The 20,926-nt window shown below is 38.9% G+C and overlaps 1 protein-coding gene across 2 annotated transcripts in view; it reads right to left on the reverse strand.

Annotated features, from left to right (window-relative positions):
• HCFC2 (host cell factor C2) overlaps positions 1–15,595 on the reverse strand; it is a 30,411-nt gene extending 14,816 nt beyond the window's left edge. For both annotated transcript variants that reach the window (XM_058189728.1, XM_058189727.1), the window contains exons 1-8: positions 15,420–15,595; positions 11,748–11,896; positions 10,544–10,704; positions 9,171–9,379; positions 8,269–8,353; positions 4,817–4,920; positions 1,923–2,111; positions 412–597 (exon numbers count right to left, since the gene is read on the reverse strand). In XM_058189728.1, the coding sequence (XP_058045711.1) occupies positions 412–597; positions 1,923–2,111; positions 4,817–4,920; positions 8,269–8,353; positions 9,171–9,379; positions 10,544–10,704; positions 11,748–11,896; positions 15,420–15,585 (1,249 nt within the window). In that variant the 5' untranslated portion in view covers positions 15,586–15,595. The remainder of the gene's footprint in view (positions 1–411; positions 598–1,922; positions 2,112–4,816; positions 4,921–8,268; positions 8,354–9,170; positions 9,380–10,543; positions 10,705–11,747; positions 11,897–15,419) is intronic.
• Positions 15,596–20,926: the final 5,331 nt, after the last annotated feature.

A 20,926-nucleotide genomic window follows, 5' to 3' on the forward strand; every position in this document is an offset into this window, starting at 1 on the left:
ATTTGCAGTTCTGACTTTTTAAGTTTCTTTAAGAAAGAGCATTGTTCAGAACCTGTAGGTTCAGGTTGCTTCAACATATCCATATAATGCTTTCTTTTCATCTGTGAAATCTTTTGGTTTGTTGTAAGACTTCAAGTCTCCTCTGACATTTGAAAGGTACACTATAAAATCAATCTTTGTAAGACCAATTGGGTCCTTTTGTCACTTTATGCTTTGCTTGCTATGACCTGACCCAAGGAAGACAGGGTAGGTGATTGCATGCACCAACCTCCAACAGATAAGCAAGATCTTAGAACAGAAGTTAGGCCAGAATCAATCCCGAACAACAAGAGACATTCCAGAAAAAAAAAGAGTTATGCAATATTTTACTCTTGTAAACTTGCTTTAATTTTGGAAAATGTGCTACTTTACCTTGCACACAGGATGACTGTGGTTCAGGTGCCAAAGTAAAGGGTACATCAGCTGAAACCGGTGTGGGCACATCTAAATTTAGTTGAAGAAGGTATCCTTCAACAGTAGGAACTTCGTCCCATTTAACTTGAAATGAATTAGTTGTAGCTCTGATCAGCTGTACCTGTGATGGTGCTGGTGGTTTCTCTTAAAAGAGAAGAATGTATTCAATTACAATAAAACGTACGTCTTCTTTAAAGGAGATTTAAAAAATTTTAATACAAGAATTATGTACACAGCATGCTACAGAAAAAAAGTAGTTATTCCAGCAAGCTCTCAAATGAAGAGAAGGAACATACATTAATATTCTAAAGATAGTCCAAGCCTATCTGATATCTGGTATCAAAAGCTTTAAGAGAGAGTATCTCAATCTCAGCAACTTTTAAGATGTGTGGAGTTCAACTTCCAGAATTCCCCCAGAGATTCCCTCTTGAAACCCGAACCTATAGGCACAAAATTCCTCAATAACTATCTGGTTTGGTTCTCCAATCCAACAAGGCAGACACAGACTTCAGAGGATAAATAGAACTGCAGAAAAAAACAATTACTACCAACCTGCCTTCCACTGAAGACCTGTATACTGCACAAGTGAAAAAGAGGGCTGTGAAAATATTTACAGACCCCTCACATCCTGGACATAAACTGTTTCAACTCCTACCCTCAAAATGACACTACAGAGCACTGCACACCAGAACAACTAGACACAAGAACAGCTTAGCAGCCATCACTCTGCTAAATAAATAATTCCCTCAACACTGTTAAACTATTTACTAAATCTGTACTACTATTAATCTCATCGTTCCCATCACCCATCTCCTTCCACTTATGACTGTATGACTGTAACTTTGTTGCTTGTAGCCTTACAGTTTATATTGATATTGTTCCTGATTGCTTATTTGTACCCTATGACTATCATTAAGTGTCGTACCTTAGAATTCTTGATGAAGGTGTCTTTTCTTTTATGTACACTGAGCATATGCACCAAGACAGATTCCTTGTGTGTCCAATCACACTTGGCCAATAAAAAAATCTATCTATTCTATCTATCTAATATGCTTTGCTTGGACAGTTTTGATGCAGTAGAAAATGATGGTTTGCTCAAATATGTAAGCTGGGAAGGAAAAGGAAAAGGCTTAAAGTATTTTCTTAATTCTTCAAACTACAGAGCAGAAATGTTAAAATGGAATCAATCCACAGAATCCATCATTAAGCGAGTCGTTATTTACTGAACTGATTTAACTGCCTGGGTTCTCATAACACTAAACAACAAACTAACCATGTTTCAGTCTCGTGGATTGTGCAAATCCAACCTAAGTGTGGAGAGTCTCAGAACAGAGCAATTCTTGCATATTTACATTACCTAGCTGATTTTTTTAAAGTTTCAAAAACGGAAAAGCAAATACATTTAAATCTGAGCAGGTTTTTAATCAACATCAATAATGTTATCAGAAAGTATTAGGTAGACCACTCACCTGTATCTAGATACCAAAGATCTTTGCAACAAACTTGATTGTTCCAAGCTTTCCTGTAGCCGTCTCTGCCACTCCATATATACAAGCGAGAGCCAACAATGACTGTGCAGTGGCCAGCTCTTGGACCGGGTAACACATTGTTTTTATCTTCTTGGCAATCTGGGATTAGATTTATCCATTCTAAAGTATCTGATAACAAATTAAATAAAAAAAATATTTGACGGCATTAGGATTTAATCAAATTAACTCTACAGCGACTGATTAACACACACTAACTCATAATGAGCAAATTCATTCTTATCACTGCTTCTTGGAGGTAGAAAAACAAAATAAACCAGGAAATCCTATAAAATCTATGCAATGCACATAATTATTAACTAGAGTTAAACTAGCAACAAGTCTGTCAATAGTGGTTTACTGGCTTAAAAGATATCATGGTTTGTTTATTCACCCTATTCACTTATTTAAACTATATAACACACGGCAGCATCCATAGCAAAGCACAATGAAATAAAAAATAACTTGTATGTGAAATCATCATATGAATGATTATTTATTATGTACTTGCATCCCAATGCCTGATGCAAGTACATAATTATGGCATTGACAAGATGAAGATACCACGTTTCATTGTTTGCCCTTTAGGTCCTGCAAGTCCTAGAAGGTAGGAAGCTAGAGATTCAAAACCTGCTCTTCATTTTAGCCACTCCCACCTTCCTCATATGGTACAGCCATAATTCCTGATAAGCAGTTTGATTCCAAAGCTTTGAAATGTAGTTCAACCTTACAATGACATCTTTAACATTTGAAGGTTTTCCCATTAATCTGCTTACATGTGTTAAACACCATTCCCAAAAAGCACCAATTGACTACAGTGTCAACCCTGAAGCTGACCTGGCTGTGGCCATTTTGGGGCTTCAGGGCTGCTGCAACTTGAGCTGTGGGAGAGGGAGGGGGAAGTAGAGATAACTGGGGTGCTGTAGCCAAAATAAAACCCTTTCTCTTGGGAACCAAGGACATTCCCACCAGGTCTCCAGAAGGAGGGGACTGGACTGTATCCTGCTTGGACCATGTGACTGATTGTTTGGAGAAAGTGAAAGAACTTTTACTTTTAATTAGGTGAAAACCGCGGGAACGTTTGGAGTCAGTTTTCACCAGCTCGTGCCAATATGACATATCCAATAAATCTATTCTCTGAGGAATCCAACTGCCTCGGAGTTCTGATTGCTATGGGTGTGTTACTTGGAACCCTGATACACAGGACCATATCAAAGAACTCTCACATGTTTTAAATTTTTTAACAAAAAAAAATCCTTTGTCCATTCTTTCAAGTACGTTTGAGTAGTCTTTAAAAGCTGTTTTCCTAGAAGCCCTCACAATGGCCTTGACCCCTACTTTGGGATAGCAGTTTGGTAATTCCTGTTGCTATTAGTTAATTTCCAAAAGGCACCTCACTTGTCATCCTCCCCTTCCTCTGGTATGTTGGCTCTCCCTACTTGCTTCAGCAGTGCATATATTTAATTGTATAGAGTTCTCACAACCTATGCTACTTTTCTGGCAATTAAAAAGTCAAAAGGAAAAGGAAAAGGAAAACATTTCATTAATGCTATCTCCTGGCAGTATATCATAGTGACAGTGACTAGATTCTTCAGCCCTTCTTGAGAGATACAGCAATACCACAGGAGATATAAACGCAAGCTTTATTAAAAAAAGTTCAAAGAAAAGAGAAAATATAAGAAATCACAATTTTGAGTATTAAAATGCATGTGTTCAATATTGAAGAAGATAAATTACAAAGCTGTGCATATCACCGTATGCCACCACTAATAACTCGTTAAAAAGATCAAAACCCAAAAGAAAAGACAGAATTCTAGAAAGAACACAAGATGACACTATTCTCCTACAAATGGAAAATTATCTGCCCATAATCATATGGATCACACAAGATGGTTCATAAGAATATTAGCATCATGTACGTAACTTGAGATATGCATGAAGGCTGGCATCAAACATCATATTTCATAATTTGTCCACAGAGTCAGAGACTTAAGACTCAGCATAACACAGCAAAGGAATCATAAACCTAATGCTAATTCTTGGCCAAACATGTGAATTGTTTCTACAGAAATGGCAATTACCTGAAGTGTATTTTTTCTTGCTTCAATTCCCTGGACCTCCACAGCTTCTTGGGGTGCCATATGTTATTCAGAGTCTGCAGGAGAGATGGAGAATCCCACCATTTGCAAGTGGGCTCCACAGACTTTTGCCTAGCTCTAGCCTGAATTTCAAAAGGACTAAATCTCTTTTATCTCCAAGCAGAGGGCAGAGCTTGAAAAATCTGACTTTTATACATACATACATACCAGGTTTCAAAACCTGTTGCTACCAGTTCGCGCGTGGGTGTGCGCATGCACAGAAGCGTCCAGGTGGGTGGGAGGAGCCTCCCGCCACCACCACTACCAGTTCGCTCAACCCAGGACGAACCGATAGCAACCCACCACTAATACATACATACATACAAAGAGCCACCTTTCACTAAAAGTGATGAGGACTACAAAGCCCGCCTTGTGGAGTGGCAATCTACATTCACAACTGCTCCATTGGCTTCTGCCCTGGAGCTGCCCCATAACAAAGCAACACAAAGCCATAATCACTTATTATAAAATCAAGTGATGTAGGTTAAATGTATTACTTTTAACATTTGTTTCAGTTTCCAGTATTATTTTAAGAACACAGCCATGTTATTTGCAGAGATCTACTGTCTGCAGGGTTATCCAATGTAGTGGAATCCCTGCTACGCACAAGGTAGAAAAGTGATGGCAGATTATGTCCCATGCAGACATAAGTGGTATGCAGTTACTCTGTAAGTGATAAAAAAAATGAAGTATACTAACCTAAATTTAAGTAAGAAAATGAACCAGTACATTTCCATTCCCCATCTTGAGCAGGGAGGCTCTCATCTGTACTCTGTGGGATCCATCCACCAAAAATGTACATTCTGCAAATATAAGAACATGGAGGGTGAAGACATGAACAAAGTGGGGGAGGATATAAGCACAATTAATTTCTGAACTTCGTTTCATCTTACAAATTATACAGAAACTACTAGTTCCTAACTAAAACTTGATCTTACCCCCCTTTCCCGTTTCTCCAGTCCTCTCAAGCCATACATTCAGAGAAATGAAGAACCAATAATGTCTTTGCTTACTAGATTTTAAAGAAGGTATTAACACAAAATTGATTATTAAAGTTGCTTTAGAAGCTGCATTAAATTAATAATGTATTGTTAATTTATTTTTGTTGTATCTTAGCTTTGAAAGGATTTCAAAGAACAATTTCAATTGGCTTCATAAATTGCATTAGTCTATGGCTTATTCAGCCATGATTTATTGAAATTATGAATATGTTGAGCCATAAAGCAATGGCTTATACCTCTGTAGGCTTAAAGCATACATTACATTGTACCTTAGCACGATGGGTGAACCTACATTGTGCCAGAAGCATGAATTACTATAAAAACATATATTAAAACACCATAGTATTTGTACAGTAGATTATTACAGAGTTATACTGGGCTAACTGAAAGAGGACTCAGCTTCTTTCAAACAACCTTTCCAACTCATGAAATTACAGTGTTTCATTCAGAATTTTATGGAGAGGGAGGTCCTAATACTATCTTTCCCTTGTTTTTTAATTTTTTTTTCCAAACAGAAAATTATTTTTTAAAAAGAATACAGAATTACTACATGCCTTCTGAATGATGGAACAAACTGTTTTCAAATCCGATCATCTCTAGCAACAAGCCAATCTTAAAACAACTACTAGGCCATACTAATGTATAACATGATAATGTAGAGATAGTGCATAATTTCCCTCACAAGGTGGCTGAAGTCCATAGTCCACTATCTTTATTTGTGACACAGTAGAGACACAATATAGTGGACTAGTTAAAAGCATGAGACATGAAACTGAATTCTAGTCCTTCTTAGGTACAAAGTCAGCTGTGGAACTTTGGAACTCCCTAAGGAAGGAGGTAAGAGCAAACCACATTCAAAAATATTGTCAAGAAAACTGCCGGGACTTATCTAGGCAACTACCTGGAGTCAAGGCTGATTTGGAGGTCCACATAAACACCATGGCAATCAATCATAGTATCTGTCGTCATCTATTACTAAACCTAATCATTGATACATTAGATCATTAGATACATTCCCTGATGGCACAATTATACACATTTCATGGCAACATTACACAGTACATATTTAATTTTAACAAGGTTCTTCAGTTATGAGCGGGTGAAAAGAAGGGATTACATCCAATGGAGGGTTATGGATATATTGCTTTTTCATTCTGTAAATCAAATGAAACATAAAAATCTAGTAAGGGGTATGAGGCCATTTGATTCTGTAGCAATGCAGCTAACAAATAATTTGTTTGGGAGTTTCATATAAGAAGGTAATATTCATGCAATGCAAAAATGAAGATTGAGGGAGCTCAAAGAACACTTGGCAGCCGTTGCCAGGGTGGCTTTTATACAGACTCATTTAGTGTTCCAGTTCTACCCATTCCTGAGCCTAAGAGCCTTGCTCATCTGTTAGTCACCTCCTGTTTGGATTACTGTAACTTATTCTAGATGGGGCTACCCTTGAAGAACATCCAGAAACTGCAGCTGGTCCAGAATGTAGCAAAATGTAGGCAGTTTTTGGTATTTCTCGTTATGCCCCCCCCCAAATACTATTGCCCTACAAATGGCATTGGCTCTGAGGAGGCTTCCAGGTGCAATTCAAGTTGCTGGTTGTTATCTATAAAGCTCTCATAGCATAGGGCCAGCTCCTTGTGGGACCATCTTTCTCCCATTGCTTCCGTTTGGCCCACCAGATTTAGTAGAGAGGGCATGCTCCAACAGAGGCTTTCTATCAAAGAATGTCATCTTGTTGGACCCTGGAGTTGAGCCTTCTCAGTGGCAGTACCTGCTCTGTGGAATAGCATCCCTCTGGAGTAATGTTTCTCAATCTTAAGACATCTGGACCAACTCCCAGAATTCCCCAACCAACATGAAGAATTCTGAGACTGAAGTCCAAAGATCTTAAAGTTGCCAAGGTTGAAAAAAACACTGCTGTAGAGATTTAAATGGACCCAACCCTCTTAGCCTTTCATAAGGCACTGAAGAGCTGGCTGTTTCCCCAAGCATTTGAGTCAGATGAATAGGTGACTTCTGTTGTTATTGATGATTTTTTTTGGGGTGAGTGGATTACTGTCTAAAGGCAACTGAATGGAGGTGAGTGTTTACTGGCCAGATGCTCTTCCTGTCGCCAATGCAGTTATATTCAGCAGATATATTCCCATTGTGCCCAGAGAGAGAAATATCTGCCTCTACCTAAGATCGAACTCACAGCCTCCTGATTGTGAGGTGAGAGCTCCACCTCTAGGCCACTGCACCACTCATAGGCAACTTTATATAAATCAATTAAATAAATAAAGTGCATAATGTAGGGTTATTTTCATTACAGAACACACGTTTGGTGTCCAGTGCTTATAGTGGTGGAATTCAGAGGCAAATCTCCTTGCCCTGAGTTCTGATCAAATTTCTAGCAACAGTTCATGCACAGTGATTGTAGGGAAACAAATATTCTATCTATCGTATTTCTGAGTTCATCTGAATTTTATATACAAATTGAGCATCACATTAGCAGGGGTGGTATGGAGATCACATGACTCCAACTTAAATAGAAATGTAATGCCCAAAAAGTGTATCTTGAGGGATAAAGTTAAATAGACACCAGAATATATGCTTTAATGTATAGCCGCAATCTTCAATGAAATAATAGGGCTAGAAAACACCTACATTATAAAAAAGCAGTATTATCAATAATAGCAATCAACTACAAATTCTTATTTGCAACATCTTAAACTATATGGATTGGTTACAGTATTAAATTGCAGCTTCTAGAAATAAGACTCTTATGCTACTTCATGCTATAAAGTTTTTTTCCCTCCGAATGCATCAACATATAATATATCAATGCATAAGTTAAGCCTTTCCCTATTTTCAAAGCTCTTTGTCTTTTTTCTTTTCCTTTCTAAAAGATATATTGGGCTTTCTAATTAAATTTGAAGTCATGCGCAGAGGATTATATGTCCCCAAATAAAAAACATATGTTTAAGAAATCCATTTTGGTTTCCTGGAGGTCTATTGTTAGCTCCCCTAATCTGCAGGCAGTGTTTTTCACAGGGTTGATGCTCACTACATTCCACATACAAGCAGGATCCCTAAATACAAACACTAGAGTAATGGTCTCCTACTAGGTGTACCTTTCTATAGGTGAGCTTTTAACAACAGACATACTTGTTTCCTATTACACTGGCTGTATGGAGACTACGGGGAAGTGGCACTGTCCCTTTAGTTTCTGGTTTCGACCAAGTCATTGTCTCTATTAAGGGAAAAAAACAGAGAAAGCATATAGAAGGGATTATTTATTTGTAACATTTATACAGCCGTCTATGTTCTAACCAACTCTAGGCGGCTCCCAATAAAAAAACCTCTATGAACATTTTATTACTCCATGAACATTTATGTAAGACACACTTGTAAGATATTGTTTTTCAGACTTCAGGAAATTTGTCATGCACAGACAGGTGCTAAGGAGGGTTATTTTTGAAAAGTGTATTTGTAGGCACCAAAAATTAGTTACAACATACAGGAAGGTGGTATTTTAAATGTTGGAACACTTATTTTTCAGTGCCACATGTGATGAAAATTGGTAATCTTCCTTAGACTTTTCAGAATCCAAATTCCTAATATAAAGTTTTATGCATGATTACAAGAAAAAGAAAAAGAAAAATTGCCATCGCTAGTTTTACATTTTCATTTCATCCCTCAAACAAGATCTTTGAGTTATGGAAATGGAATTTTTCTTATCACCTGTGATTATTACCCACCTTCAATTCTAGAGTTTGTGATATCCTACCAATTATTATTGTATTTGCAAAACAGGTGTTAAAGGACAAAGCCATCTCTCTTTAGTCTTTAGTCTTGTTTTGACTAAATAATATTTCAAGACTATTTTACTGTATACTTATTTTACTGTATACTGTAAGAAATAGCATTCGGACAGAGCTGAAGTTTAAGAATAAATTTACAAGGTGATGCAAACTTTCCCATCACACAACAAACCCTTCAGAATAAATTATTCCTTAGTGTATTTTTTAAAAAATAACTCACACAACTTTACTTGCAATTGTACTCACCTATATCAAGCTCCCAAAGATCATTAAGCCGGCAACCAGACATCCCTCCAAACATAAACATTTTTGGATTTCCCAAGTCTTTTTTACAATATATAACAGCTGTGTGGGATTCTCTGGGAGATGGCAAAACTCCTCTGGTCAATGGAATACTCCAGCCTATGACTCCTGAGCCATGCTGTAGCTCCAATTCATAGAAATCATTTAAATATCTAAAGCGGGTTATAAATACAGAAAACGCCAATAACTTTCTATGGCACTACCATAAAGAAATTTCAACCTGTAAATGCAATCCCCAGGTTTTTATAACAATGACTTTTTTTTTTGCAAAGGATACAGTATATTAAATGTTTGTAAAAAAACCCACCAGATTTCAAAAAGAAAAAAAATGAGGAATTTTCCTCACCTGGAGATTTGTCAAAACTACCATATGTCTTCCAGAAGCATTTTAAAACTTTTTTTTTCACTATGTCAATTTTAAAACAGATGGGGTGGAGCCCCAACTTTTAGATTAGTATAACTATAGGCTAAATAACAAACAAACCGAAATATGTACAGATACTGCAACTTAAGGGTGCTAAAGCAAAATTAAAGAGGTTTTAAAATGTCATTCATTAGTTCTGATCAATTAATGAAAACCATTAAACCATATATCACTATACGTTTTAAGATAATCTTAATGTAAACTGCTCCAAATGCTAACTAGTAAGCATGTTTTTGCTGTTATTTTCAAGCATCGAGCTTCATGTTTCTGGATTTAAGAATGACCAGTTTGACAGTTCATTGCTAATCTTCCTCTTTGATATTAGTAATTATGAATAGATTTGAATACTAAATAGGCTTACTATGTACATTCTGATTTTACCGTATAGCTCAGTGTCAGCAAACTTTTGGAGTTCCCACGTGCCAGCCTGCATGCCAGAAGTGGCATGCGAAACCATCCCGCGAGGTATGCATGGCCCTGCTGGCCTCATGCGCGCGGGAGCGGCGATACCCGGAAGAATAGCAGTCCATCACACATGCGAGAACCGGCACCTAAACAGCCGGATACCGGCATGGAAGTGCGCCTGACGAACAGCTGGCCATCACGCATGTGCGTGACATCAACCTGGAAGGTCGGGTGCCGGCCCGCGCATGTGTACTGGAACGCCGCTCTTCCGGGGTCTGCCACTTCCGCGCGCACAATGGCCAGCTGACCATTTGAGCACAGGAATGCGGAAGAGGAGCCGGCGAGGCCGCGCATTCATCATGGGATGGTTTCGCGTGTCCCTTCCGGCACACATGCCATAGGTTCGCCAACACTGGTATAGCTGATTAAAAGTGAGAAAACCTAAACAAATCATACTAAATATTCTGTTCCAAACTCTTCCATATACCTGGGAATGTTATTGTTTGAGTCTTCGCTCTCATTTGCCAGTCCACCAAATAAGTAACACTTATTGCCGTATAGACAGAAGCTATGGCCAAGGCGAGGGCATGGAGATGAACCTGCTGAAGGGGCCTGGGGTCTCATTTTTTTCCACAGCCATCGACTTGCCTTGTAGATGGAAAAAGAGCATGTTGAGAAATGCAAGCAAAATTGTTTACAAAATTATGACTATTGTGGCTGCCAGACACCAGCAAAAGTAAGCAAAGCACTGTTCTTCAGTCAATTAATTTTCTAAAAATGCCTGTAGAAATTAGTGAGGACCAGAGGCATTAATAGAAATAAATGTTACGATGGAGCTGGTTTTTTCATTTCCAGCATGCTAGCTTCCATATTCTTTTTTTTAAAAAAGTATGCTAACATAGTTAATATTTTTTTAAAAAATACTACCGGTAGTCACCAAAGAATGTGTGGAAAAGTGCATTGTTATCTATGGATGCCATTCCGGGATCAAGAAGATAAGGATTTGCTTATTTTACCTTCCAGAAATTAGAATTCTATCTGGCAAAAGTTTCAAAGGAAATCCCAAATCAGCCTGACATTATGGGTAGTTATGTCCTTGCAGCAGTGGTGAAATCTAAATTTTTTTTTACTACCAGTTCTGTGGGTGTGGCTTAGTGAGTGTGGTGTGGCTTGGTGGGCATAGCTTGGTGGGTGTGGCAGGGGAAGGATACTGCAAAATCTCCATTCCCTTCTCACTCCATGGGAAGGATACTGCAAAATCCCCATTCCCTCCCCACTCCTGGGGAAAGGATATTGAAAAATCCCCGTTCCCACCCCACTCTGGGGCCAGCCAGAGGTGGTATTTCCCAGTTCTCCGAACTACTCAAAATTTCCACTACCGGTTCTCCAGAACCTGTCAGAACCTGCTGGATTTCACCTCGCCTTGCAGTCTTCTTAGCAAGGTTTTACAGAAATGGTTTATTATTGCCTCTTCCTGAGAGAGACTGACCAGCCCAAGGTTACCCAGTTGGCTTTCCATTTCTAGCCTGGTGTCTTACCCATTAATATAAAGTGATATATAAGTCTAAGTGCTATTGCTATTACATCAATCACTTCCAGTCTTAATATGTACAATATATAGGAATCATTTATTAAATGATACCAAGATTCTCAACCTAGTTAAATAATTATGAAAATCAATCATACAGTACCTGCAGTTCATACAAATCATTACTATATCTTCCATATTCAACCATTCCTCCAAACACTAATATTCTGGTACCATCACAGACAAATCCATGGGCTGCACACCCTGGTGGAATATCTCCTCTGACAGCAGGAAGAAACCATTGGTTTGTGGCTGCAGCAAAAGACACACAAAAATGGACCTAGGTCAGAATTAATAGCATGAGCCTGATGCCACTTCTGAACAAGATATCCACAACTTTAAACACAAAATCGTTACATTTAATGACTTTAATGTTTATTAATTATTTGGTTTTAAATCTTGCATTCTTAAACAAAAACATATTCCTTTCTTCATCTGGAAAGTGTAAACTGTTTGGATTCTTTACTTTCCAATCAGTCTCAAGAGCTGCCAAATTGAACTTGGTGCAAAAGATAGGCATTTACCGTATGTAATAAAACATTGATATAATAACGGTTTGAGTAAAACAGAGGTAACAATCTTTTTATATAAATATCCATACCAAATTACCAGACAGTTTTCATTTTAGCAGAAAAATTTAAGGCAGGGGTTGGGATAATTTAATCACACAATGTTGAACTTCAAAACTCCATGTGAAGTATTGCAGAAAAATCAATAGGCCCCAATTTATTTTTGGCCAACTTGCCCATCAAACTTTGTACAGTATATTAAAAATTAATATTAAAAAAAGAAATGTATTACAAGTCAGGTTCTGCACCCAAAACTATTTCTATATTTCATTTGCAGTGTAAAAACTATTATTCTCATTACCTTCTCATATCTAATTTCAGCATGGTCTCTTTCTTTGCCTCAGCACAAAGTATCACTTCATAAAACCCTGTTTTATGAAAAAAATGTTCCTACATTCATCCTCACCAAACCAGATTGGATCATGAAGTTTTCGAAGTATACAAATACATCTCATACCTACTACAGCCCCATTCCCAAACTAGCAATACATTCCTGCTATCATCTACCTCTAAATTTACTAGCTAGGCCAGCAATGGCAAACCTTTTCGGCTCTGAGTGCTGAAAAGCGAGTATGCGCATGTGCGCACCTAGACCGGAACTCAGAAGAAGAGCTGCCCAAAGCACATGCATGCACCCAAAAATAACTTTCGGTTTCAGCTACTGAACTTCTGGTTTCAGCCAGCTACTCTTCCGGGTTTCTGGCACGCACGCACATGCAACATTTTTTTTTTTTTGCATTTATACCCCGCCCTTCTCCGAAGACTCAGGGCGGCTTACACTATGTCAAGCAATAGTCTTCATCCTATTTGTATATTTATATACAAAGTCAACTTATTGCCCCCAATAAAGGATGGAAGGCTGAGTCAACCTTGGGCCTAGTGGGGCTTGAACCTGCAGTAATTGCAAGCAGCTGCTGTTAATAACAGACTGTCTTACCAGTCTGAGCCACAATCAGCTGGTGGGTGCGCATGCTCACGCAGGAAAACAGAAGACCAGCTCTTCTAGTTTCTGGGACTGCCATATGCAAAAAAGCCAGCTGGTCATCGCGCACAGAAGGAACATCGCCTGTTCCTTTTCCAGAAACCTGGAAAAGGAACAGGCGATGCCGCACGTGCCAGGTGACATGGCTCCACATGCCACTTCGGGCACACTTGCCATAGATTCACCATCTCAGAGCTAGGCTAATCACACCCATTTTGATATCCCAATTTCAGCAAACCTAATTGATTATCTCAGTCCATACTTTGAACAACTTTATTACAGATAATCCTCAACGTATGGCCATAATTGGCCCAAAGTTTCCACTGCTAAGCAAAACAGCTATTAAGTGAGTTTTGCCCCATTTTAAGACCTTTCTTGGTACAGTTGTTAAGTGAATCACTGCAGTTGTTAAATAAATCTGGCTTCTCCATTGACTTTGCTTGTCAGGAGATTGCAAAAGGTGACTCTGGGACATTCTAACTGTCATAAATGCATAGTAGTTGCCAAACATCCCAACTTTGATCACATGACCATGAAGATGCTGCAACAGTCATGTGAAAAAACATTCATAAATAACTTTTTTCAGTGCCATTGGAATCTCAAATGGTCACTAAACAAAAGGTTATAAATCAAGGACTACTTGTAAATACCAATTTGGTGGCCTATAATCAAGATTCAAATCTGTTACTGACAATACCTTCCAGCTACCACCCTCATTTATCATGTGCAAATTTCGAAACAAATTATACTTTCTATTCATAACCTTTCAATGCAAAATTGCTGGGCACACATCATATTTTCCTAGAACTCAGCATTCTACTTTACATCTTAATACAGTTTCAAATGCCTTCACATATTCTCACCAAATATTCTGTAGCTGACCCATGCTTATAGCAATACCATCCATTTTAATATAGATTCACAATATATTTTCATTTATCCACTGACCCAAAGCATTTTTATTGGAAAGCTTAACTGAAATAAATCATACAATAACTCACAATCCCTCCATGATGAAAGCATTATAAATTATAAGTGTTTTACATGGTCAACTAAACTTAACAGAAAGTGTTCTTGACATGGTTTTATCTTTACATTGTATCTATAATTTATACACCTACATTGCTCATATTCTTTATTATTCACTAATTTATATGAATCTTCCTTATCTCTGGATACAATGACTTTTTTTACTGTTATACTTGTCTTTATTCAGACCACATCTCTCTGATTATCTGATTAGCATCACCATCAGGCAAAGTTATGAAAGACAAAAGTTACTCTGTCCTCATCTAACAGACGTATGCTATACATTAGGGGAGCAGAAGTCTGCAAAATTATATAGCTAATCCTCACTAGTACTTATCTTGTGTTCACAAAATACACACAGCACAAAAAGATATATACAGAATACCCCAGACCTTCATTCAAATCCTCATTCCCTGCTTCTACCACACTAAAATAGAAATTCCCTGCTTGAGTATGTCATTATAACAAAAAATAAAAGTGCATGCAGGGACTAAGATTACGCCCTTGGAGATAGGAACTATAAAGCAAATATAAAGCAACACACCCAAAGTTAATGTACCAACGGAACTAACCAGTTAACTCAATTTTCTGCGTTGACTCAATTTTCTACGTTGGTGCACTTTATGGCCAAGACATTAAGCTGAAATTTGTGGTTGAGTGAATCTCGCAGGGGAAAATCCGACAAGATTGCATCCCACCCTTCGGTCGCCAATCTGCACCCCACCGAGGATATAAAAGAAGGAAAAGGGCTACACAAGTTCAGCCCAGAGAACGAGGACTAAACCTCCGTGGATGCCCTTGAGCCAAAACAGCTTCAAAAGGAGCCTCTTCCCTTCGATTCAGCGCAGAAGGCCGGCTCCGTGTCGGCGAATACACACGTCCCCTTAAAGCCCAACAGGTAACGGGGGCAGGCATTTCCGTCCGCCAGTAAGCCATGCCAGGGCAGTGGGCGCAAACTCCCAAGCCCAGCATCCCCAGCCACTCACCGGGCGCCCCCCACCACAACCCCCGTTTCGCAGACATGTCCCCACTCTCGTCCAACCCGACCCCGAGACCACCGCGCCGAAGGCCTTTTCGCGGCTAGCGAAGCAGCAGCAGCAGCAGCAGCAGGTACTGCTGAAGGGGGAAGCGCCCCGCCGGGGCAACCGAGCCCACCCTGCTTCTCCTTCCCTTCTTCCCCCCACCCCATCCGCACCGGTATTGTACACATGCAGCTCATCGGCGATGCCTTCGTTGCCGCCCCCGAAGATGATGACCAGCTCGCGGATGGCCACGGCGCGATGGCCATGCCGGGATCGGGGGACCGGCCCCGTGAAAGAAGAAACGCGCCTCCAATTCAGGGCAGCGGCGCCTGCCGCCATTTTATCCGCCCACGCCCACAATGCACCGCGGCGGGGCCCGAGGCAGCTGCTGGGGAGTTTGGCGAGGAAGCCGAGCCGGCCGGCCCGGCCCGAGGGAGGCTCGTGGAATGAAGCTGCAGCAGCAGCAATTATTATTATTATTATTATTATTATTATTATTATTATTATTATTATTATTATTATTATTATTAGACTGGGTTTCATGTTTAATGAATAAGAGAATAATAATATAATTATTGTTAAATTAAATTTAATTAATTGTTATTAAATATAATTGGTACCATCTCCAAGAATTTTATAAGATACATCAACAAGTTGCAGCTTCCTGCAATAACACCAGCGAAACTGCAAAAAAACTGCGCTACTTGGATTATTGTACATTTTAAGAAGGAACTTGGTTGATACCTAGGACGCTGGCAGCAACCCGTATCAACCATTAGCACCAGTCAGTGGTATTTGTGATGCATTTTTGAATGTTTAGTTGACTGAGTTTCATGTTTAATGAATAAAGTATATATAATATAATGAAAAAACTAGGATGCTGGCAGCAACCCGTATTAACCATCAGTGCCAGTCAATATTTGTGATACATTTTTAAACGTTCAGTTGACTGAGTTTCATGTTTAATGAATAAAGTATACATAATATAATGATAAAAGTAGGATGCTGGCAGCGACCTGTATCAACCATCAGCGCCATTCAATGATATTTGTGATACATTTTCAAATGTTCAGTTGACTGAGTTTCAAGTTTAATGAATAAAAAAGATAATAATAATACCCATTGTCATCAGGGCACTTGGTACCATGTCCAAGAATTTTATAAAATACATCAAGAAATTGCAGCTTCCTGCAATAACACCAGTAGAACTGCAAAAAAACTGCTACTTGGAACATTGTACATTTTAAGAAGATACTTGGTTGATACCTAGGACGTTGGCAGCAACCCGTATCAACCATCAGTGCCGGTGAATTATATTTGTGATACATTTTTAAATGTTCAGTTGACTGAGTTTCATGTTTAATAATTAAAAGATAATAACAACAACAACCCATGGCTGGGCCTGGACGGCTATCGGGTGCGGTCCCTATGGTTATGGGATTGCCGGTCTTCAGATTGGTAGTGGCTTAGCCACCGTGAACCAATCCAGGCACTCAATGTCATTCAATGATGAGAAGAAATCAGCTAAATTCCATACCGGATCAGTCGCTGCCCGGGTCAACAAGGACTGCGTCAGATGCTATGACTCCTGTTAATCGGTCGAAAAATGAGCTACAGGGCTCAGTTACTATATAGATACTTGGTTGATACCTAGGACCCTCGCAGCAACACATATCAACCTTTAGTCAATTGTATTTGTGACACATATTTAAACATTCAGTTGACTGAGTTTCATGTTTAATGAATAAAAGAGGTAATAATAATAATAATATGGCCGAACATAATAATAATAATTAGAACATCTCGCATCCTGCGAGGATACCTTTAACACCATCGAACAATGAGTTCATTGGGAAGGTCACAATTTGTCTGCAGTTTTGTGAATATGCTTCTCGGTATCAGCTAAGCAGAAAATGAATGCTAAATCCTAAATTTCTTTCAGATGTTATCTGAGGGTAAGGTCTTGGTACAGATAGATTATTTTGCAATGGTTGTACCCTAAAGGTACTGTGTTAAACCTGTAGTCTTATTGAGTACTTGCACAGTTGCCATTCATTGCTTCTACTGAGGAGGAGCAATATGGTTATAAGCTAATCTACCTGAAGATGTAAAAAACCATTCAGATTCAAGATTTAAGGCATCATTTGCGGCAGGGGTTTGCCTTAGCCTCTCTTAAGAGGGAATCCCATCATTAGCCACAGTGGTGCAGTGGTTAAGAGTGCAGTACTGCAGGCTACTTCTGCTGACTGCCGGTTGCCTGCAATTTGGCAGTTCAAATCTCAACAGGTTCAAGGTTACTCAGCCTTCCATCCATGCAAGGTGGGTAAAATGAGGACCCAGATTGTTGGGGGTAATATGATGACTTTATAAACCGCTTAGAGAGGGTTGTAAAGCACTGTAAAGTGATATATAAGTCTAAGTGCTATTGCTAATAGAACATCTTCCTCCTCATGCAAATAATTGTTGAAAAGGCTCCTGAGAAAGGATATAATGCAGTTTTCCTATCACTCCATAAATGTAGATGTACATGGAGATATGAACTCTGGGTTGCAAAAACCCAGTCGATCACCAGAAGGCAACACTTTTCCTGTAGCTGTACTATACATGTTGCATCAAGATGTTTTCAGGGTGATTGAGCTCATTTCTGTAAGGAAACATCACCACAGGAAGTAGGGCTAATCCATCTAGTCTGGACTCTAAAATCTGTATTTTTTTGCCCTTACCATAGCATCTGTCTAGCACAACAGCAGTGTCATAGGGGTAGTGCGGCCTTGGAGGTAGCTTAGATGAGTTTGCAGGAAGTTGTAGCTTGAGGGAGACACACAGCTCTGGCTTGTCTAAAAAGTGGTGCTCAAAATACCACCACACATATGTGCCTAAGGACCTGTCCGAATAGTGATGGATGCCAGCCAGCATCATATGCCTTTAACTAAAGACTAGATTGGTTCCTGGGAGTGCAAAATTGTGCCTCTAACACATGCATCTGCACCCTACCGTACAATGCAAACATTGTTCTATATATTATTTAGAGCAGCAGCCTTCAGCCTTTATGGCACCAAGGAACTGGTTTTGGAAGAAAAAATATCTTCCACCGATGGGGGTTGTGTTGGTTGTTTAACACGTAACCTAGATCCCACGCACGCACAGATGAAGCTTTGCTCATTCACATGCCACTTACATGGCCCCATTCTTTACAGGCCACAGACTGGTACTGGTCCATGGTCCAGGAGTTAGGGACCCCTAATTTAGGGAACATATGCTAAACGTTGGGCTTTTTAACAGATTGCAAGGCCATAGTTCTTGTCCATATAGGGCAGGCGTCTCCAACCTTGGCAACTTTAAGACTTGTGGATTTCAACTCCCAGAATTCCTCTGCCAGCTTTGCTGGAAGTTGAAATCCACAAGTCTTAAAAGTTGTCAAGGTTGGAGACCCTTGATATAGGGGGTCAAATTGACTAAACCAATGTTTATGTATTCATTTGAAATGGTACAGCTTCCCATTAAACATCTTCGAAAAATTATTTAGACTTATTAACATATTTTAAACTTTTCTTTCTAAATTAATGGAGCTACCACAGGGGTCCACAGCAGGGGTGAAATGTTAATACTGGTTCTGTGGGCATGGGGGGTGGGCGGGGGGTAATGTATGTGACTGGTTGGGCATGACCAACTTTTTTTTTTTACTTTTAAAAGCATTTTTGCTACAACCTCTTCGACCAAAGCCTGTGATGATCAGGCAACTTAGCTGGGATCCCCAGAGGAGCCTTTTAAAAGCTGTTTTTTTTACAACCACTTCAGCCAAAGAGGTTGTAGAAAAAATGCTTTTAAAGGGTTCTGACGATCCCAGCTGAGCTGTGTGATCATCAGAGGCTTTTTTTTTACTTTTAAAAGCATTTTTTTGGCCGAAGAAAAGATGCTTTTAAAAGTAAAAAAAAACCCTCTGATGATCACGCAGCTCAGCTGGAGAGGGGGAGGGGCAGGGATTTTTGCTACCGGTTCTCCGAACCATCCGCCGCCATTGCTACCGGATCAGCGATCTGGTCCGAACCGGGAACATTTCACCCCTCGTCTACAATCCAATACTTTCTTAATGGTTAAAACCACAACAGAATCACAAGAGAAGCATTAAATATCTTGAATTGAGCTCAGAAGTAAAGAGAATCATTAATGAGTATGTATGTATATATATATTTAAAGATTTCCCCATCACTTTCTTCACTTGTAATGTTTTACATTTCTCCAAGGTAATTCTATGTACAGCATATCAATAGTGCAACTGACATAGACATGACAAAGCTACACAACATTTCTCTTTGTACAGTATCCCAAATCAGATATTTGAATTAACAGAGTGAGTTCAGATCAGAATGATAAGCAGAGTTATTTATTTATTTATTTGTCACAACAATATATATAAGCATCACACAAAAAGATTATATAGTATATAAACTATATGAGATATATATACATATACATATACATATACATATATATATATATATATACATATGTATATATATATATATATACATACATACACACACATACATACATACATACATACATACATATATATATATATATATATATATATATATATATATATATATATATATATATATGAAGAAATATATATGTACAAATATACTGGTACATAAAAGAAAATCCTGTTCAGCATGGTGGTTAGAAAGCTTTCTCACATAACTTTCCTATCCTTTTTACTTTCTCACGGAAGTCATGAGAGTTTTCTCTTCCAGCTCTGTTTTATTAGAAAATTGTTGGGAATATTTTAATTTGGATTCATGCAATCAGTAGTCATGAACTAGACCTCTTGGGCAAAATGATTCCTTTTACTTTGAGTCTAATTAAATTTCTTCTTAGGCCACATCCTCTTTAACTGTAGGAGGAGAATTGGGTAGTCTATGATCACATAGGACCGTGGTGGCTCAGGCTGTAAGATAGCCTGTTATTAAAACACAGCTGCCTGCAATTACTGCAGGTTCTAGTCCCACCAGGCCCAAGGTTGACTCAGCCTTCCATCCTTTATAAGGTAGGTAAAATGAGGACCCAGATTGTTGGGGGTGCAATAAGTTGACTTTGTAAATATACAAATAGAATGAGACTATTGCCTTACACACTGTAAGCCGCCCTGAGTCTTCGAAGAAGGGCGGGATATAAATGTAAATAAAAATAAAAAAAATAAAATAAAAAACATTAGCCTTCATCAGAAAGAGGTAGGTGACACTTTTTCAAATATGATGCAACTTCATATAAAGCAGGGGTCTCCAATCTTGGCAACTTTAAGCCCGGAGGACTTCAACTCCCAGAATTCCCCAGCCAGCAAAGCCTAATAAAATTTGTCATTTGGAAAACGTGCTATTTCTGATTTCTCTCACTCCCTCTTTTTCAGTAATCAATGGCTGTTTTGTGACACAGCTTTTTCCCCCGCTCCTTCAGCAATTTTCAGTTTTCATTCAAGATGGGCAGCATAAACAGTTGTTGGGATTTTTTTGGGAGCATTTAAGGCAGCAAGATAGCCATTTTTGTCATTGGGATTTTTTAAACCTCTTTTTTAAAATGTTATTTTCAGAAAGGGGGTGATCACGAAGTATCTACATGGGGGTGGAAATTTGAAAAAAGTCAAAATGGTGGTTGTGATTGTATGTTTAAATCTCCTTTT

Source organism: Ahaetulla prasina, chromosome 7 (assembly GCF_028640845.1).
Source record: "Ahaetulla prasina isolate Xishuangbanna chromosome 7, ASM2864084v1, whole genome shotgun sequence".
Taxonomy (NCBI): domain Eukaryota; kingdom Metazoa; phylum Chordata; class Lepidosauria; order Squamata; family Colubridae; genus Ahaetulla; species Ahaetulla prasina.